Source organism: Anser anser, assembly GCF_964211835.1.
Source record: "Anser anser genome assembly, chromosome: 4".
NCBI lineage: Eukaryota > Metazoa > Chordata > Aves > Anseriformes > Anatidae > Anser > Anser anser.
The window spans coordinates 53,655,769-53,678,039 of NC_139724.1; the positions used below are offsets into that span (position 1 = coordinate 53,655,769).

The 22,271-nt window shown below is 38.3% G+C and overlaps 2 protein-coding genes across 3 annotated transcripts in view; one reads left to right on the forward strand and one right to left on the reverse strand.

The window, feature by feature from the left end:
- BEND4 (BEN domain containing 4) overlaps nt 1-7,786 on the forward strand; it is a 31,621-nt gene extending 23,835 nt beyond the window's left edge. The window contains exons 4-5 of one of the 2 annotated variants that reach the window (XM_083834733.1): nt 45-285; nt 3,449-7,786. In XM_083834733.1, the coding sequence (XP_083690859.1) occupies nt 45-285; nt 3,449-3,666 (459 nt within the window). In that variant the 3' untranslated portion in view covers nt 3,667-7,786. The remainder of the gene's footprint in view (nt 1-44; nt 286-3,448) is intronic. The other variant, XM_083834734.1, reaches the window with a different exon arrangement.
- A 2,997-nt stretch (nt 7,787-10,783) lies between these two features.
- The window catches only part of SLC30A9 (solute carrier family 30 member 9), a 38,267-nt gene continuing 26,779 nt past the window's right edge, over nt 10,784-22,271 (reverse strand). The window contains exons 16-18 of the mRNA XM_083834970.1: nt 20,763-20,892; nt 18,581-18,694; nt 10,784-17,088 (exon numbers count right to left, since the gene is read on the reverse strand). Of these exons, the coding sequence (XP_083691096.1) occupies nt 17,044-17,088; nt 18,581-18,694; nt 20,763-20,892 (289 nt within the window). The 3' untranslated portion in view covers nt 10,784-17,043. The remainder of the gene's footprint in view (nt 17,089-18,580; nt 18,695-20,762; nt 20,893-22,271) is intronic.

Consider the following 22,271-nt stretch of genomic DNA (forward strand, 5'->3'; position numbering starts at 1 on the left):
GTTTGCCTTATAAAATAAGCAATGGAAATATTTCACTTTTCCAGGGGAGCAAGCAGTTGCTGAACAACTATCCTGTCTACATCACTAGTAAACAGTGGGATGAGGCTGTAAACTCTTCAAAGAAAGACGGACGGCGACTCCTTCGATATCTCATCAGATTTGTTTTCACAACCGATGAGCTTAAGTACTCATGCGGCCTTGGGAAAAGGAAAAGGTCAGTGCAGTCAGGAGAGACAGGTCCTGAAAGACGTCCTCTGGATCCCGTAAAAGTAACATGTCTCAGAGGTACTGCATCCTTTCGCTCAGTGTCCACCATATGTGATCTCATTTCACCACATTGGCTCTGGCTCAGTAGAAGCGTTTGGCTGACAGTTGCAGACCTAGAAGGGGTTTCAGAGACAGGTGGCAAGCAGCCAGAAACCCTCCACATTTTTTTTAATACATACATTCGTATATGTATGTATTATATATATGTATATAGATATTTGACTGAAAAAAAAACCCAGGGCTGCTTATTTAGGAGAGGAGACAAATACAAGGTGCATGACACCAAGGTACTTGAAAGGAAAATCAGACAATCCTGGTTAACCTCTTTTACAGTAAAACAACAGGGCATTCTTTGACACTGATATACAGCAAAATTAACCAGAAGAATATTTTTTTAGCCAAACATGTAGTTAGTGCTCAAGGCCACAGTGCATCATTGAAATCAAAACCTTACCAAGATTCAGAATAGGTTTGGACTTTTTATAGGGTCAAGAACATCTAAAGGTTAGTTAGATACAAAGTGTACACAAGTGCATTGTCAAGGATTTAACTCTTCTTTGGCATACTGATGCAACATCAACTGCAAAAGTTAGGGAACCGCTTTCCTCATGTTCGGCCTCAGCAGGAGGGGGAGTTTTGCAAGTATTTCACAATGTCAAAGAGTGAGGATGTTGGACAACACGGAGAAGGGACCTAGGTTGGGAAGAATTTTCTGCAGTGGCAGTTCATACTTTGGTTTTCTAAAATTTTAAGACCTGTTACTTTATAATGAAACATACAAAACAGGACTTTCAAAGCCCAGTTAAAACATTTTTGTAGTATCAGTGTCTGCGTTTCATAAATGCAGCTGCTTATCATTTCTGTAGTTAATTTATAGTGCTCTATGAGCACATACATAAAATTTAGATTGGACTGACTTCAATAATGTTTTCCTAATCAATGCAGTGTAAATTGCTAAATTTTCAGCAGCCAGCAATAATATTTTTAGTCATCTAGCAGGAATCCAAAGTGGTTATACATAAGATGGAGCCTCTTCCCATTTGAGTTAGAAAAAAATTCAACAAGGCCAAGCAGATCATACATTTAGTTGTAGCACATTGATGTAACCCGGTAATGAACTCAGTTTTTACATGCAGACAAATTAGGTGAAGGTGCTCTTCTTATACTACACCTGTTATAGCACGCTCTGCCAGAGCTTTGACTCCATCAGAGCTCAATAGAAGGGCAAGTCCATTGCACAGCGTGCTGCACAGAGGTCTGGAGCCAGAGTCAGGGTCCCAGAAGTTCTCCTGGAAATGGAAGGCCTAAGGGCTGAATACTATTTACTAAATGGCTTTACTTTTCATCTAATGATTTGGGCACAAACAGAGAGTTAATACCCTTTTCTTCCTCTTTCGTCCCCCATTCGTCCCGCTAAGACTAACAGTAATTTCACCCGTAGATGAACTTGTGCATATGACTACTTGCCTTCTGGGGGCACTAGACAGACTGAAGGTGTGGAGCGTTCTTTGGGAGAAAGGACAATAGCCTTAATTTACAGAAGCTTGAACAGGAAGCCAAAATGCTCAGTGTAGTTAAGAAAGCCACAGAGACAGCTATCCCTTTGGACTCTTGTGTGCGGGTGGGAACACTGGGAAGATTACAACTTTCTACAGTGCCAAGAGTTAGCCACTGACACCTACCCATTTGCAAGCCCAGGTAATGCAATTAATTCCCAGCATGTCCAGTGATGCCTTCACACCACAGCAGGATGAACAAACTGCTCTTTTCTCTGCAGAGTAGATTAAACATCTATAAACACTTACAATGCATTCCTACAATTGACCGATGTCTGGAACTAGCTTTAAAACAGCCTGACATGCATAAATTATCAGATTACTCCTTTACATAGTGACCATTTCTTTGAGAAAAATGCCAGTCTGAAGCCTCATGTGAACATAACTAGGAATTACTGTTGCCTGTGTGGATTTTAAGGGAAATGAATTTAAAACCAAGATAGCTATCACTTTTGCAAACACACTGCTGGAAGAGCTATGCAAAAATCACATCCTAATTGTCCAACAGATGAGATACCTTGCAGGCACAGTAACTCTTGTAAAAGCACAGCTTTCCCTGGTCTCAAGATGATGTAACAGTAATGAAGTTACCTTGTGCCACTTACTGTGCCGTTGGCTTGTCAACAGGAGAAAATGGAATTTAAAAATATCCTGGGAGACACAATACAGCATGAGGGAATAACTAATGTTACAGAACAAATAAGAAGCTGTGTTTCCATATAAGATACCGTGTATCCAATATATCTAATAAGGTACCCTCACATTTAAAACTGTATTTGGATGTTTCAAGTCCAAATGCACCTATTTGAGATCCGCCTAGCAGTTACAACTCCACGACTGGTAAGGTGCCTTCTGCAAGTGTAGCCATTGCATGTCAGAGAATCTGAACAGAAATTTTAAAAGCTAATCATCACATACAAATAGCTGTTTGTAACAGCAGCTACTTAAATAGGCAAATTACTTGCAGTACAATTCACTTTCTCACACACTGAAAACTATTGCATGGCTCCCCAAATTAGCCCTCTCATCTCACTTACCTATTTCTAAGGCCGGTTTAATCTCTGAAAAATAAGTGTTAGATTCCAAGAGATGAAAGGAGCAGGACTTAAAATGAAAGAGACTCCAATCAGAAAGCACTGAACTGAAGTCACGGGAGTGACGTTTTCGAGCAGGTCGTGGGCTGCTGCAACCTGCAGATGTTCAAGCAGTCAGCAGAGGGAGATGATGAAGGTCCGTGAAATTAACCACGTTAAGGCACACACACACACACACACACACAACAGACTTCAAGTGAAATACATCCCAGTTCGTTTTAACTTTTGCATGTATTGCAGATGCTGAATCATAAGCGTTACTTAGAAGTAATTCTTTTTCTTTCTGCAAGAAGGGGCATTCTCTGCAGGTCCCCTCAGGTGTAGGAGCAGACTGCATGTGGAGAAGCACACTTGTGCAGAAGTACGATAGGTCCAACTGGCATTATCATGGCATTTCCCATAAGGCTTTACCTCCGTTTCAGTAGAACAACGGTGCCCCGTTTCTTATTTCCCATGAGCTTTTGATGTCTGGGCAATACCAGGTGCTGCCAAGACAAGCTGTTTTCTGTATCCTTGCCTGTTTTCTTGCAGAGTTCATTAGAATGCATTGTACTTCCAACCCTGACTGGTGGATGCCATCCGAAGAGCAAATAAACAAGGTCTTCAGCGACGCAGTAGGACACGCTCGGCAAGGGCGTGCGGTGGGGACTTTCCTTCACAATGGGAACTCATACTATGAAGGGACTGACCATCCAGGATCACAGGACGAAGTTTTCAATAGAGGTATGCAAGATGGATCTGGCGATTGACAGCAGTGAGAGGAAACTCATGCAACAGTAGCAAGCAGTTAATTTAGAAGAGACTATTTGTTAAGCATACTTACCCTGAAGTCATTTAAGAGTCCAAAGCATGTTTGAACACATACTGCATACATTTCAGCTTCTCCATCCTACCATGTCCCCGTTTACAGAAAGAAATCCATTTCAAGACCTGCCCTATGGGACTTCTCAGTGCCTATTATTTGCAAACCTTTCATAGCACCCCCAAGGGGAAACTGCAGTTCATTCCATTTAGTTGTAGAGGAAAGACCATTTAAAAAATATACAAATTTCAAAAGAAACAACAGCTACCATCTTGTCTGCCCATTGGTAACAAGCCCAGGTCCGGACCATCGGACAGAACAACCAGGTACTATTTGCTTTTCCTAAGTAGGAGATGTAAGAATGAGTATGCGTGCATGTGACCAAAAAAAAAAAAAAAAAAAAAAAAGTGGTTGCTCATTTCTTAACAGCAAGCAGTATAATTATAAATGCTACCTTAAAATACCACACTAGATGGAAAATTCAGGGACTTCCTTTAGCCAGCTATGCCAGGAAATTAAGCTTCCTGGCTAAAACAGCAGCGCTCATCAACAACAGAATCCTTCAAAGACCCAGAACAATAACAGGCACTTCTAATAGATAAAAATTGCTTTGTGTATCGGATAGACACTATATTTATCTAGATTTCTAAGGGATTAGAGTTGATCATGACAGTTTTCATTAAAAAAAAGATTGCTAAAAACAAATTGCCATTTCAGAAGACAGGTTTTGCTTTGTCTGATCCTATTCTGCAGCCATATTATGTAGCTTTAGAGGTTTTAAATTGCCTTTTCTTGTTTTTGCTTTCATTTGTGTTTTATATCCATTCCTTGAAATAGATGAGGCAATGTGCTGGTCTCAACAGTCAGATGCTCAGTGGTGCATTCAGGGAGGGGTTGAGTTAGAAAAGCCTAATTTAGCGTTTTGTTGTAAGAAACGTAAACCTGGGATCCAGACTTAAGAGCTGTAAAAAAGGATGTGTGGTAGAGCAGAAGCCACTTTACAGCAGAGTACAACATGGGAAGCAGATGCCAGCTCAAAAGGAAAACAATCCATCCATTAAAAACGTTTAATTTCAAAGGCTTGGGAGTCCCTTTTCCCTCCAAATTGACGCACTCCAGAAATACGTAATGCCAAAGAAACAATACCCTTTCCTTTCAGCGTCAGGGTGTTTCGATCTCCGTGCCCTGGCCGGTCGCTCAGGCTGGTGCTGGTGTTCTCCATAGCCTGGCCCAGCTCTCCTTGAGGCAATGCTCCCCGGCCGGCAGGGACAGGGCACTGGTTTGGGGAAAGAAAATCCACTCTGCTTGTGATCACCTTTAGTGCTACCTCATCAGTGTTGATTCTCCTGAACGTGTATCTCATGCTCCCCAGCTTTCCTCCCTGCCTCGCGCACACCATTAGAGAAGCTACTAATTGCTCCTTCTACCATTCTCCTCTCCTTCCCAACCTCCTCCCCGCGTGCCGGGCAGGGGGGGAAGCACCCAGCCCATGCCGTAAAGGTCAGGAAGGGCCTTCTGCCACGAAGCGTGCCCATAGCTCCAGCCTGACCGCGGACGAAAGACTGGGGCAGCCTCTCAAATGCCAGCTCACCCACACCATCATTTCTCCCTGCCGTCTGCCTCCCCTTTGCCTGCTGCCATGAACGGCGCGCGGCTCCTGCCGCAGTAGATGGAGCCGCGCTCAGCCAGGATATGCTTTAGGCCCTTAAATGCCCAATACCTCTCAGCTCGTTTTCATTTTGCTAATTTTTAAAAGGTCGAAAGGCACTCATTTGACTCAGAAGAACCAATTTATCAGAGAACACGCAGTTTGGTCACACTGCTCCTTCCCGGGCCAAGGGGGTCGGGGCAGCATCCCTCGTGCAGGCAGGAGGTGACTTTCTTTGACCAGTCAGTGGTGTGCGGTGGCCGAGGGGGAAGACACTCGGTGTATTAAAATGTCACAGTACAGATATCCTTTAGTAGCTTTTCAGTGTTGAACTTACACTTTTTTTTCTTTTAAGAGAACTATAATAGAAGATGTTACATTGCTCAGATGGTGTAAGTCTTGCTGGTATATGTTTAATGTGGTGACACTTGCCAGAACTACTTGGTAAAACATGTCAGAGCGTGCGAGTCAACATTATGCTGTAAATTTGTCCACAGCGATATGTATCATGCTGTATTTTTGTAAACATTGTGATGGTTCCTTTCAAATGGTTAAGCATATGAGATTAAAAATACAGATGCTTCATTTTTAATAGTCACAGAACAGAGTTACTGGACTGGACAGACCTCTCTCACTTAATAACCTAAAGATTTTGCAAATAACTAGTAAGTCTAGCTTTATTTTTAGTGTAAAAAGTGTAACCAGTGTCCTGGTACCACTCACAATCCTGTGCTCTCACATTGTGCAAAATAACCAAATGTATAGTTTCATCCTGAAAGCCACTTTAGCACTAGAAATGGCTTGGCAGGTTTGGACCTTTCTTTTTGAACAAAATTTTGCCCTCAGCTGCTTCTGTGCAATCACCAGTGACATGAATAGTAGTCACAGACAGCCATCAAAAGACAGGAGCCCATCTCTTTTTTTGTTCATGCTTGTTTTTTTAAAAAATAATAGACCACGGCAGCCTCTCTCTTGTTTTTAACTGCCATCGTGGCCACTTGACTCCTGACCCACCCCTTTCGTTTAAAAACCATTTCACAACTACTTGTTCCAATTAGTTTATTCACGAGGCATTATGAATCCATGCAGATCGAAGCATCTATGTATCCGCAAGATGTTAGGTATAACGCTACGGGACCCGAAATAATAGATAGCCTGTAAGCCCTCGCACAGCGAGATATCCATATTTAAGCACCGTGCTTTGTAAGTCAACACATCCCTTCTCCGTGCTGGATGCAGGCGGCAGGCTGGCAGCAGAAGGAAGCTGCTATCTGTCATGTCACTCCAGCAAGTCCCAGGAGGATAGATCCTTGTCTTATCCTTCCATACTCTTTAATCTTACTGTCATTTATGTATCTGCCTTCTCTCAAACTTTGTGTAGCAGTACCGCACGCCCATCTGTGCCAACATGCCTTCGCTATATTTTCTATGACAAATATTTGTGGAGAAACTGTGATTAAAAAACCATTAATCCCGATATTTTTATTGTTATGGTGTAGTTAATTCTATGAATACTTTCTAATGATGATTGTACTGTGTAGAGTAAGTACAGGTTAGGGATAGACCTTTATCAGATATTGTACAAAAAAGTGCATAGTGTAATATAGACTAGTAAGGTTTTTGTGACAATTTCTATAGGATGTGTGAATTGTTTTCTATGTGGCAACACACATTTCTTTTAAAAAATATAAAAATCTTAGAGAATTTTTTAAACAGTCAATATTTTTTAATTATAAAGACATTTGTTACCTACAGTTTACTATTTCAGGTGTTAATCCTAATTTGAATATTGGTTTTATTACTACATACCTCCAGTTCCATTTGTTCTGTTGCATTAACAATGCACAATAAAAGTTGGTCTCTGGATAACCCGTCCGTCTCTTTCTCCATGCACACTGGTACATCAGCGTGGCAGCAGCCGCAATCGGCTCTAAATATGAATTTGCTTTAGATTTAGATTTATACAAAGGGCTAGAGCAGTGGTCTTTTTCATTAAATGTTTGTTTAGTATGAAGTGCTGGCAAGCGCAGGGGAAGATTATGAAGAATTCAGGTATGAATATCATATAAATCATTTCTGCCTCAAAACATGACAACATTTATGTATTGATGCACTGGTTGGATAGATAGAGCACTCACAGAAAGTACCCATTTGCTGCCTTAAGACCTGGATTTTCAAGCAGTGAAGTCTCAATCCCATTTTAATTTAAAATTTAGTACTGGCCAAACGCCTCCCGTTCTCTTAACCACTTGAGAAAATCCCAACTCCAGATGATTTGCAGAGAAATTACGGCCTGTACAGCAGCAGACATCCACCCCAGCAGAGCAGGACAGGCCCAACTGCACGCTGGTGCCTCCTGTTAGAGAAGGGTGCCGGATAATTCCAATACAAAATCATGGTACTTGTGGTTCCCTCTGATACCGCAAAAGTTTAAACCCTTGGGCTGATATTTTTTAGGTCATAGGGCTGCAAAGCCACATCCCAGATAATTGCAGGTGATTCTGAGAAATGCAGTAAAGCATTGACCCCCCTGAAAAACTATATATATATATAATGTATATACATACACTGAATTTCTCTTTGAAAAGTTGTAATTAAGCAATAGTTTAGCTGTGCTTTTGCTCTGTTACAAGGTTGGTCCAGTCAGAGGAGTGTAGCCAGTGCTGCTGGCATTTATCATTTGTGTCTGCTCCAGTACCAGGATAACCCTGAAGGGAACATCCCAAGGTCCAAGTCAGCTGTTAAATTTCATGGGTAAGGAGGAGTTTAAATTTTACTTCATTTGCATTAAAAATGCTAATTTTTAACATTATAAACTGCTATAAAAATCACCTTATACAAATCTTTGTTAAAATAAGGTGGCTGAAGTTGCAAAACTAGCCCCCAGGAGCCCAGTTATGCAGGAACTCATGGTTTCACTGGCAGCTTCTCTCTGTGACCTGAGGCAGTCTCATGCACAGGACCCACGTTTCATTCACCTCAGAAGGAGCCCTCATCTGGAGGCAAATCCTTTTTCTAAAGTGGGGGGAAAAATGCTTCTGGCTGTGTGTGCCATGCAGGCAGATGGGCAGTGAGCAAGACAGGGTTTTGAAGGAGAGGGAGAGGATGGCCTGTCGGCTCCCAACAGGCGGAGGAGAACTGGGCTCTGTGCCCACCTGTGCTACAGCACGGCAATGAGCAAATGGGGGCAGCTTGCACGCAGGCCAAGCACAGGATGTATGTAGCTTATAACCTCCCAGCCATCACCCTGGAGGCCCTGCAGGCGGATCCTGAGGCTCAGTGAGCACCCAGCTGTGACCAAGGTCAGTGGACGGAGCAGTTTCTTTAATCACAGGGGAGGCTGCAACACCAGAGGCCCAGGGAGCACAGCACATTTTAACCTGCAGCCCAATGTGCCCAGACCTGGGATAGCTCCACCTCTTCCTTCACATGGATTTTGTGAAAGTTAGTGCTGCTGGAGAACTTGGAGTTATAGCAGTAAGCACAACAGAAAGGCCCTTGAAGAAGATATCCTGCCTGCAGAGTAGCTTGAGTGCGTGCAGAACACAAAACCAGGCCGCTGATCGACAGGAGACCGACATACATTTGCACAGCAGCGTTAGTTTTGCTCTCTCCGAACAAACTAGTCCTTAAGATGCTGCCTTCACCGTGTTCTCACCTAGTTAAATCAAAAGCTCTGTCTTGGTCATCTCCTAGCAAGTTCACATATGAAAATCCCTCCATGGAGAGACGCTCCCTGTTGCAGCGTGGAGTCCCAGGGAGTACTCGGCAGATCTCAGTGACCTGCCCCGTGAATATAAAACCTCTCCTCCAAAGACTCATCAACATCTGAGGTGCATAAAAACAGCTCCTACTGTGGATGTATAGAGTTAAAGGAAGAAATAAATAAGTAACTACAGATTAATTACCTGAGTCAACAGAAAAAAAAAAATCCTTACATAACAATTTTGGTGGAGGGGGGACCCTTTGTTCTCAAAGACACTTTAAACCTTCCACTCGTCTAGCAGATGTAATTGCCACTACCAGGGCAGTCTGTAGAAAAATAGAAGGAAACAGGCTTGCTAATAACTGGAAGTAGTTTCCCATTAGAAAAGTTAATGTTAAATTTAGTTCCCATCTGGGAACAGGGTCAGTAATACAGCAAATAATTCTAATCAAACCTGACAAAAATGCCTTGTAGTAGTAACATGAGTGAAAAACTAAGAAGTCTTCTTGCAGGATGTGAAGCTGTAAGAGCCAACAACAGAACTATTTATTGATCTAACTGAAGGAGGGATTTTTTCTTAAAGGAACACTTAGGAACACAACTCGGGAACACTCCCAATAAGTATCTGTGCTGGGGTGACAAGTCATACACTAACCTGATTTCTTTTTGAATGCAGAAAACTGGTATCTGAAGCATTACGGGCATGGTTTAGTGGGTGACAGTGGTGGTAGGGGGGACAGTTGGACCAGATGATCTTGGAGGGCTTTTCCAACCTTCACGATTCTATGATTATCTCCATGTATTGAAGAACACAGCTCTTGTAACAATCTGAACTTGATCAATCCTGAAGTTTCAAATGAAAGGCAACCTATCTTTCCTGAAATATTGTGCTTGACCAACTTCTTTCTGATGTATAACCCCATACAGACAGACATTCTGCATTTTTCCAAGTTTCTCCACCTTCCCACTCAGGCTTCTTGTTTGTATGTTTCCTTTTATAACCACATCCAGGTTTTATTTCAGCCCACTTAGAAATGTTTTTTTTCCATAACCAGACAGACCACTAGATTTTGTCAGCATTAATGATGAAGAGGCACTTCAGTGAACCAGTGACTATGTTAAATCCTTTCTAAGCTAACTTCTAATTAACCAATTTCAAGTGAACGATATCTGGCATTTTCTTAAGAGGCTTGGACAGCTTTGCTGGTATTGTCAAATTATCATTAATATGTAAGTCTAATACATAAACTCAACCTCTTGAAGCAATTTGTAGCACTTGGCTATACAGAGATGAACAAGCCATCTCTCTGAGCCAGGACTGGAGGTTCGGATTGGAGACGGCACCAATGGGCATCTGACACAGACAGCAAGAACCTACTCTACTGGGGATGGAGTTTCACTCTTTGGGGGTCAGGGTGGAAAGGATTAATGGCACAGTTGTCACTGAAGTACAGAGCATTAATACATACAGCTTGGTTACCCTAGGCAGGTCGCTCACTTACGGAGTGGCACATACTCTCGACACCACAAAGGCAGTTTTGACTAACTAGTACAAAAAGATGGATATAACCTTTGTTTTGCATCCATAAAATGCTCCTCTATGCACTTTGAATTCAGAAACACAGCAAATCACCATCAACTGCCTAAAGCCAGGGTCATTGTTTACCTTCCAAATACACATAAAATAGCTTAAATTAACAGAGCACAACCTTTACCAGCTATGTAACATTTTACTGAATAATTACAGCTTCCAGACATTTTACAAGATGTACCAAATTCAATTATAATTACATGAGAAAACATATGCAGAGAAATACTTAAATATCTACATCTTACAAATCAAACTGACTTCTCCATACTAATATGAAGTAACCAAGACAGAATGAGAAAGCCAATACACCATAAAGCATCAGAAGGGGGAAGAAATGGGGTAGAGAATACATTTGATTAAAAGGCTGCACGGAAAAACACGTTTCAGTTTTGAGATTGCCCTTTGAAAGCTCTGCCACCAGTGAATACCCTCGCCGTTGGCTTTCAGATTTAATACAGTTTTGGCAATAGCCAAAAAGCTTTCAAAATGCTTTAGACATTTTTCAGGTACTTCATCTCACATCCTTTTCCAATCTTTATTTTGAAGAGAAACTTACCAAGAAGCTTTATATTACATCATTTATACAACATTGCCTTTTTTTTTTGTTGTTCACAACCTCAAATGGCTTAAATACAGTCTAAATTTAGGTTACAAAAATCAAACTTAGATTGAGTGTAGAGCTGTATTCCACTACTTTAACAGACCCCTTGTCCCCATAACAGAACCATGAACACCGATAATACAAAAATATGACCAGGCTTTCTGTTAGTGTAACACTTCTAAAAAGTAACCAAGACCTTACATTTTAATTGGTGCTTTTCATTTATATAGAAAAAAAGAAATTGTCCTTAAGAACCTAGTGTAATATAGAAGGATGATTTTCTCCGTACCTATTTTTCATTTTCTGTGGCATCTTATGTTTGTCTTCTTTACGTTACACATTGAAATTTCTCTTGAATTCCTTCCCACAATTTCATGATTTAACTAGAAATCTTGCTTATCCAGAGACATTTAAGCAACCTGAAAATACAGACTAACATATTCAGTAACAGTTGTAACCCACTGCAACAATTCTGTAGTCCTTACAATACTCCACCCTTTTTTCCATACTTCTGCATGGTTTTACAATCCTTTTCTGGCTGAAAGAAGCAATTCTTTAATTCACTCCAGCTACCACTTCCACGATTAAAATTACTCAACCTCCACTCACCAAACACACACCTCCTCAACAAAAATCCAGACTGAGACTATGCCCTTACCCTTAGCATTAAGGCTAAGTTTTCAGAGGGCAAACAGGTGTACATTTGCAAGACTGAATACCAGATTAGGAAACGGATAAACCGAGTCACTGATTTTCACTACAGAAAGACGAGTTTTCACTATAGTAGGGGGTGGGGGGAAATCACCCAACTCTCTTAATACTGCTCAAAAAAAGTTATGAAACTTTGTTCTAAGCATTCCAATCAAATGTTATTTTGTATTGCTCTTCTCCTCTCCAACCATCATTTCTTACCTCTGGCCACATTTTCTAGATTGTATTGATATCTTCCTATTCCCAATGCTCAACATCTTAGGTTTTTCCTTTCTTGCTTTCTTTCCTTTTTACCACCCATTTTGCTATAGTTTCTTTTCTTTTGCTTCAGCCTGAAAACCCAGACTGATTGACTGCAGTTTCTACAGCCCAAACAACCACATGGCACTTTTATTTTCCTCAGAACGTCTTCCAGAAAGCAGACTATTGTGCTTGAAAGCCTGGATTCCTATTTCTTTTTATATGCAATGCAGCTAGAGTTTTCTTTTGATCTTAATTATTTCTGTCTCACTGACAAGAAAGGAAATAAAAAAGACTTAAGCTAGACAACCCCTCTACGAAAAATCCGTTTGGTACATCTCAACTTCTCATTTACATTAAGCAGGCAAACTGCAGAAGAGATAGATGTTAGTTGTTCTCTCTATTCAGAGCTAACACTAAGAACAGAAGCAGCACAATATTTAAGCTAGGAAAAATGTGCATTTTCATTTTACACCCACTTCTGCTGTGTAAGCCTTTAGGCATGCACAGAAGTTCAGCTCTGGTGCAGGAGTCAATATTAATCAATTCTCCTATTCTGCCAAGCCAAAATGCCTTAAGAACATGACGACCAAATTAAATACTTTTCTTTCAAGTCTTAGACAATATACTTCTGTGAATTCTTTTGTGAGAAACACATCTAGATCATCTTTAGCACAAGGATTACTTAATCGAGAATTCTTGAAAATTGCAGCACTCCTTTTGATACACAAAAGCCTAAAAACTCTTTGCAGGAAAGCCATATTTGATGCACTTATCACTAACAGAGGGACTTCCATAATGTATAATTTTTTCTTTGTTAAGCAGAAAATAGAAGTCAGCTAAAGTGATAACAAATAAGGAGGACAAAGAATTGCAATCAGTGTATTATGTAGACAAAACAAACCTAAAACTCTTCCCTGTTCTCTCCCCTTGTCAAAGGGAGACCAACAAAAATCAAATCTCTAGATACAGTTGAAAAAGCTTCGCCTACCAGAATCAGAGAATGCCGGTAGTTTTGGCTTTGCCGGTAGTTTTGATTTGAAGCTTTCAGAACAGCAATCACTACTGTAAACTAGCAATGAACAAGAAGCCAGTACAAAAATCCAGAGACCAAGGGTAGAATTTAGCCCTGCTATTAAGACATAAGCTCCATGTTATGCCTTCCTCTTTTCCAAGTAAGAAATATTAAATAAGAAAAAAAAGTAGGAATTCAAGGACCGAGAAAAGCACGGGCTAAAAACCCTTCAGTTTGAGCACAAACCGCAGCAGAAAAAGGATGCAACACGTGTTTTGAAACGTGTTCTCCGAGTCCCTGCTCCTCCTAGACCAGAACCCAAAGCAGTCCCTGTAACACAGTAGTGCACTAAAGGATTTACTAGTACCACATGCTTAACTAAGCATGCTTAAATGCTTTAGGAAGTTGTGGGGGTGGGCCACATGAAGTACTGAATTCCACAGTTTATAAACAATTTAGGCTTGAAATTGACTCATGGGGGCAAATATAATCACTTCAGAATTTTATATTTATCTTATAGAGTGTAGGAAAACACATATTATTAGTGTCCAGCCAATTTTGACTTAAAATAATTATGATCACTCAGTATATTGGAACACTTAGACATTTTTATACTAACAGCACAAGTTTTACAGAATTATGAGATATGACAACAAATAAGCAAAGGGCAGTAGTACTTTGAACACAATTTGAAAAATAAAGCCTGTAATGCCAGTCTACAAAAATATTTTAAAACACTAAATTTTTATTGAAATATTTCCTAGAATATAACTCTGCAGTTAGCTAATCCTCACTCCTTTTCCTTAACTACACACCTTTAAATCAGTCTCAAAGGATCATCATGTAACTGTATTTGTGATGAAGAAAAAATCCACTCCTTCAGACTTTACAATTTTTCTTCAATTCTGAGGATTCTATCAGGTAAATGGATTATTTGAGTATTTTCCTCCAAAACACTAAAATAAAAGTAAACTAAGTACTGGACCCACATCACCTCAAGCTTTAAGAAAAAAAGGAATAAAAATGTCAAAACTTTTAGGAGCAATCTATAGATTATAATACATATTAAAATGTAACAACTTGGAATTACCTTGGCTTTCCAATCTGACAGGCTCAATGAATCAAGATTTTCACCCAACTGCAAGACAGGCAAGTTTAAAAGGAACTGCCAAAAACAGTCATCCATCCTTTTTGGGGTACACCACCATCCAGATCAGTTTTAAAAATGGAAACAGGTCCTCAAACTACACAACTAATTATGTATCTAAACCCAAGTTCTAAGTTCTTAAATTTAACATATTGCAATGATATAATCAAGAATGTAATTGGGAGAGAAAGATCTGAATTTTTTACTGGAATGTGAACAAAAGGTATGTAGGTCAATATACTTCTGACTCAGGTAAGGAAATTAAGATGAGAATTCATGTGAATTACATCTCCGATGAATAAGAGAACATTTTTACAGGCTGTTGGAGCAGAGGTCCTGTAAAAAAATATAAACTCATGCCTCCTCTTTAAAAAGATATTGGAACACTTCAGTATCTATATAGTGTTTACTAACATTGTGAAATTTCTGCCCTGCAACGGAGCAGACTTTATGAAATTTGTATCCTGTTGGCATCGCTGACACCCACATACAAACCATTTACACCACACTGACTATCGCCCCACGGTAAGAAGATTTTCCCAGTTCTACTCCTCTTTCAGTTTTTAACATTTCTGCAGTAACAACTGTTAAGCATTTATTCAAATTCAAAATCCATGTAGATATTCTAGGCAGTAGGAAAGAGGTTATGCATTTATCAGATTCCAGTGCTCTTCGTGAATAAGAGTAACGTCAGCAGACTGCATGAGTTGAGATGAAGTTCACATGGAGGGGCAAGGAGATAGGTAAATGATGTAAAATGTAAAGTAAATGACTGAAAACGTAATTACTTTAAAATTTAAGTAACATTTACTTGATACAGTACACTTGCAAATTACCTTTAAACTCTTTTACTAAATGCATTTTTAATCATCAGGCTTAAATATACTAATTCTACAACAGGAGAAAAAGAGGCCAATCATGCCTTCTGGATCTGCCACAATAAGCTAATACACTACAAATAAGCCACTGGTGAATAGGAATCATGGGCAAGGATACCAAAAAGATCCTTTACCCACAATCACTGTCTGTGAAGTCCCATCTTTAAATAAACTCTGGAATGTTATTCTATCTAAAATGACCAGCATGCAAAGTGCTTTTCAGTTGTTGAAAGGCATGCTACTTTCAATTTTTACAATTCTCTGCTAAGTTATATTTAATACAAAAAAAAGTCTAAAAAGCTTTTAGTCAAATCCGGACATACTGGTCTCCACAATTATTATTTGCTGCAATGCTTATAATTTAATCTTAATAAACTAATTTTTGATGACTTGTGTTTCATGTCAGCATTTCTTCTCTCAGCCAGTCAGTCATTACTCAGCAGAGGAGTCACTAGGAAGTTCTTATTACCACCTCTCACTCATAAGCAATTTTCATTTACTGAAAGGTTTTAAAGTGCATAAAGGATTTTCCTCAGAGTTACTTATATGTAGTTATTTTGCTTATATTTCAGTATGCATGATCATAGCTTCTATTAAATGACTGGTTCTCAAAGAATCTGGTATGACTTGGGTGCCTGCTGCAGAAAGCCCTGAGGTTGATCTTGTGTAGTGCTACAATTACAAGTTTCAGCGTTATAAATTCTAGACACTTATCTCTGGATTGTTGAGGACCACTGAAAATTCTTTTACTTTCCCAGACAAGTATGGTCAATTCTTAAAAAACACAAAGTAAGCAGTTTAGAATTCAGGTAATGGATAATGCCTATAGGTAAATAAATAAAAAATACAATGTATTCATTTGTTTAATTATAAATATTTCTAATACAGTTTTGACTGTTATTACTTCCAAATACATTTCTTACATCTTCTAGCAATGACCATTTCTGGCAATACCACCTATTAAAAGTATAAAAAGCAAAAAAAAATGCCAGGTAACTTTTAATAAACACTACCATAATATCTCCCAGATTACATCTGAAGATATTTACAAAAAAGAGAAAAGTGTAAAAGTAGGAAAAAATTAAACAGAGGAAATTCACTGAAATCTCTACGCAGTAATTTCTTCACAGTAACTCAACATACTCTGGCTAACCACGTAAAGCTGACACCACCGAGGAGAAAAATCTGATTTTTCTGAAGTGTTGTTGGTAATCACAATGGTGGCAAAAAGGTTCCAGGTCATGGTACTTAAGAGAAGGCCAGTGCCTGTTTGAAAGAATTTATCTCATAGAAAAGAAGAACTGTGAAACAATCACACAGTTGAAATATAACAATTAGTTTAAGGTTGGCAGGTTCCACTGGAACAAACTTTTCCTAGCTAATCTTAATATCTCCCAAGAACCTTTAATGATATCTTGAAAGAAACTAAACAAGTGCAAACTGACTGCAAAGGGACACAATTGAAAAACTAAATGTGTTGTATATTTTCAGGCAGTTTTATTTGCCTAACTAAACCTCAAGTCTGAAGTTCTGAATTGCAGTAAATATGCTCAGATTCTCCAGTGGAGTTTAAGTCAAGTAGCTTTTCAAATTGATTTTACCATGGAATTTGTTGTCTGAAACTCTAATGCTCTTCCAGAAACAGAAGAAGTGCTAACAGCCCAGGAAGCCTACAGCTAAAGTAAGCAAGGTATGGTGCTGAGGTCACTGCAATTTCAGAAGCTTTTCAGCCATTTACGTGATTTCTTCCCAAAATGGTATCAACATAAATATTTCTTCTGCCAAGTCTATAGTATCTCCAAATCCACATGACGAACATCAGGATTTCGTTGCTGAAATTAAAAAATATATGTTTTTAATTGAAAATATTCAAACACATTTTTGCACATGGATACAAATAATCAGTTTCTGGTATGATGTTGTCGACTGCATAACAAATCCTTTTTTTTTTTTTTTAATAACACCAAGACTATTTTGAAATAAGGAATAACTTCAACAAATACAGCCGTTATTATAAGCAATTTTGAAGACTAAGTCATCATCTTATTTGACAAATACTCTTTAATTTCACCACTGAATTAGCTCTTATGCTTTATAAGGTATGAAACAGCTCTTTTGATTTTAAAAAGGCAATTACTTTTTAAATAAAACTATCCAAATAAAACTTTCTTAAAGTCATATGCATGTGTTTAACAGGTATTATCCTGAATAATGGATAACCTCTGAAATAATTTGTTGAATGCCATCAGATCTATTTATGAAGATTTAAAATACTATTTCCATTAAGAAATACGCATTCCCTGATGTTGTAGATATATGTTATCAACATTACATGAACTGTACAATCTATGACAGGTTTACTAAGAGTCACCTACTTCAAACTCATCCAGCCTGTGAATCTGACTTGTGTATTCAGTAAAGCATATTCAACAGCAACACAATCACTGAAATCCCTAACTAAACCAAAAAATAGTATTCATGTTAATAATTAGTTATGAGCCTGCTGCTCAAAAAACATGAAGAACTCGATCTGCTGATGCAATTACACTCAAAAACATTTTGATTTATAAACAGCACCACTCTAGGGATATAAACTGAAACTAGAATATTTATCAAAGATTATAGGCAAGGATGGACATGCTCTTGAGCAGTGTCGCCCCACGAAGGTAAAAAGAGAGTCATAACAGGACTGTATTTGTCTGGCAATCAGTATACTTACAGTTCTATATTCACACCAGAAAAGGTGTGATTAACAGCCACGAAATAAGTAGAAAATTTAAAATAGCAACAATCCTTTGTTACATCAACCAAAGGATATTTAAATTGTATAACAAAAAAAAAAGTAATGATAAGAAGTAATGACAGGCTTATCAAAGCAGTAAGCACTGTGCTGTTTCAACATCAGCAAAAGCCATTGAGTAATTAGAGCACTCAAACAGTGATACCAGTTTTGACTAAATGCTAAGTACCATGCTAAAAAGTAAAATAAAAAAATTTGCTACTTTAGAACCAAAACAAAATTCAACAGCATGTAAATAACCTGACACTGAGAATACCCTAGCATTTACAGAGGCACAGTTAGTTCTCGTTTCATGAAAACTGCGTTACGCAATAGTATAAAATTGACCAAAATGCAAAACAGATCAAAGGCAAAGGGTTTGCTGCTGTTCAGAATTTAGTTAGTGAAACTACAGCAAGAAAATTGGCATTAAGATCATCAACCTCTTTCCCTCTTATGTTTACAGGCACAATCACAAGAAGTAGAATCAATATTGTTTAAAATATATCAGAGTATACATTTCCTATTAAACAGCTAAATTTTACCTTTAGGTCTTTCTCAAGTCTGTCTACTTCAGCTCCCAGTGTGTCAATGATATTCTCACCATGCTTAAGCATGAACGCTTCTAATTCTTCAAGGGTCTTCACTTGCTGAATTTCCTAGCAAGAAATCAAATTTAAGAGGTTGAGAAGGTGAGAAAGGGGGAGGAGGGGAAAATGCTTATTCTGGGTACCACGTGATCAACTCATCTTAAAATCCACAATTACCGTGAATGATGATGTAAATACTGCCCCTCAATAATACCAAAAAAAACTCAAAGACAGTTGATAAGAACTAAGACTAGGGGACCAAGTGCATAACAAACTGAAAGAATAAGGTTAAGGAAGACAGGAGGCTACATCCACCCCCCGCCCCCCCCAAAAAACAGACATCAGAAGCACCAAAGAAGGTATCACAGCGTTACCATAAGCTTTCCTTAGAGCTCTCACACCCAAGAACCAAACTGGCCAGAAGCCACCCTATATGCCCTCTAGTATCTCTGTCACCGGTTAGATGATACAGCTGCAATGCAGGACGAATAGGTTATTGGTAATACACTGATGATAATCAAATAGCCAATTTGTCTTGTGCATACAAATACAAAACAACATCAATTTCTCTTCTGTCACATTACTCTAAAACAGAAAAGACTAATAATGTACTTGAATGAGCTTAAAAAATGTCCCCCAACCACACTAATGCGTGACTAAGACAAGGGCAAGTCTAACAAGCAAAAGAAATGAGATTAATCTGAATGACAGCACTTCAACTGATAAATTTCAAAACTTTAGAATGAGCAGTGTCGATACCAATACAGGATAAGCTAGTTATTTAAACGAAAACGCAGACCAAAAGGCAAGCACTATGTCTGCCCTTGACTATGGATGACAGAGTCCTGCTGAAAGGGGCTATTCTTCAATGTTGGTTTCATAACTGACACAGGGTTACTACATGGAACTACAGTGACCTGTATAAGAAACAGTTGTCAATCTAGAACCAACCAGGAAAAGAAACAGTCAAGGTTCTATGCAAGGGAAGGGAGTAGTGGGTAAAGAACAAACATCAGCAAGGACTTCGAAAAGAAAAGTAGTATACTGAACACGTGCAACAGCAAAGCAAAGGAACTGGGACTCAGCAATATAAAATCAAGCACACCTGCATCGCCCCAGTTACACAAACTTAATTGCACTCTTCCTTCCAAAAACATATTAAATTGAAATCCAATCCATGTACAAGTCACATATTGCACTATATAATATACATCTTTTATTATTATTATTAAAGGGTGGTGCTTTTTATAAACTCATACACTGACTAATGGCTTAAAAATTTACAGCAATTAAACGTAAATTCAGATAATTGCTAAGTCATGTTTAATGGACAGACATAAAATGTAGACATCTAATCTTCATTTTGAAAGGGTACCAAAGAAAAATCTTACAGCTATGCATACAGATGTGTATAAGAAATAGTTACCAGTGAAAATAGATGGATAAGCAAAAGCATTTTGCCTACTTAAAACTCTCTTTGTAGTTTAGACAAATTATTCTTTACTTCAAACTTCATAGCTTTGCCATGTAAAATTCAACTAAGAGGGGTTTTGCATTTCTGTATTGAAGAGAGGAATTAAAAAAAGCTTCTCTGAACTATGCTAGAATCAGAGACAGATGCTTACAGATGGTTAATGCTGTCAAAATGCTAAGTCATGTGATGCAAGCAATCCATATTCAAGTCTAGTCTGAATGGCAGGATCTGTAAACCGTAACTCTGCATCTTCAGCACCCAAGGTGAATGTCTCCGCCAAAACAGATGCTTATTCTCAAGTGACAGGCTTCTAGTTTTAACCAGAGTTCTCACAATTTAATGAATATTTGACAAGCTATGTTCTTAATAACATGATTTTAGACAAGTCTGCATTTTCTAATGAGAAGTTGAATTAAAAATCAGCCCTTCTTCCTACCCAGGCCCTGCTAAGCCCAGAAATGGCTCTATTTCAGCAGCACATTAACACAATTCTGTGTACAGATGCACTGTTCAGAACACACACAAAGTAAAGACATCTACAAACCTTCAAAATGAAGAAGTCATTTTCAAGTCCTGAAAAACCTTTTTTTTTTTTAAGCACGCTTGAAGCTAGAAAACAAAATCAAATGCTGGAAGTAACAAAGTCATTTTGTTTATACGTACTTGTAGCAGCTGTTCAATGTCTTGTTTTTCCAGGTAAGAACGAGTAACGACCCGCCCATCAAAGTCTACTTCTGCCTTGAATCTCACTTTGCTCATTCCCATGTCTGTGGCTTTCACATCATGAATTGCTCTGAAATGCAGAATTTTTAAAGAAAAAGTAGAACAACACAAAGTAAATAACTAGCTAGTTTGACTTCTGGTGTTAATAATATTGTTACAGTAAAATGACCGATTAATTTTTAAAAGGTCACTAACTTTGACTAACATATCCTCATTTTCTTATCACACATTTCCATTGAATATTGATTTATATGTAACCAGTTGCACCTCTTCCACAGATACCTGCTACACCAACGCAAGTATCCCACATCCTTGAAGGGCTCACTACAATAAAAGACAGACTACAAAAAGCATGGTAGATTTAGAACGAGATTAGTAGCATTTAAAAAGAAAAAAAAAGCTTTTAAGTTCAACTTATTTGCTACTACACAGAAGGCTGGTTTTGGTTTTTTGTTTGTTTGTTTTTTGCTTTCTCCTACTCTAGAACATAACTTATTCTGCAATGAAAAACATATACATGCAACTATTTAAAAATTTTGTATTGTATTTCTATTGTATTTGGAACTCATTTTTGATCATAATGAATTATTGATCATAACTAATAACACTACAGGCGTTTGTATATGGGAAAAATGTTTTATTATTATTATTTATTCAAAGGTTTCTAACAGATGCTAGAATATGGATGTTGCGATACATTTGTACTTTGGACCACTGAGTACTTCTGTTTCCTTATAGCTTTTACTCCCGTTTGCTAGATAAACACTGTGATGTGTAATTACGTTTTTCCCCCCTAATTAGATTAACACAAATTTACTTCATCCTTAAAAATAGTAGAACTTAAAGTTGCCATTGCATAGTAAGTCTCCACATTTTTCCATCAAGGCCAGAAAAAAAGTAGAGACTAAAAAATGGGACATAAATCACAAGTTTCAAATTTTTGAAATTCTTTATTCCAATGTTTCTGAGGCAAAAGAGCAAAACAAATATCTGAGGTCAACTGCAGACAAAGTTCCAATGAATTATTTTATTGACAGAAAAATCCAATCTTAAATTTTTAAATTCTAGCGTAACATTTAGACAGAGCAATAAAGCTCACATGATAGCAAGTACTATTTTTTTCCCCATTTGTTTTACTAAATTGTGCAATTTTACAGCATCTTTAGAATTAGCATGCCCTTTTCTCTTAAGCAAATTTACTCTTCCCAACCAGAAAGGTTGCTTCCCATCTGAATGCTTATAAATTAGAAATAACATCACAAGGGGTGCAGGGAGAAAAGTGGAAGGCGTGCATTTCTGAAGTAGCCTGTTCTCCCTACAGAGAGCAGCCTACAGAGAACAGGAGGCAGAAGTTTAAGATGATCAGTTACAGAAAGTGTTTATGGAAATTCTCTTATAATACTCTATTTCTTTGTGTGTCAAGAACTTAAAAAAAAAAGAAATAGAATG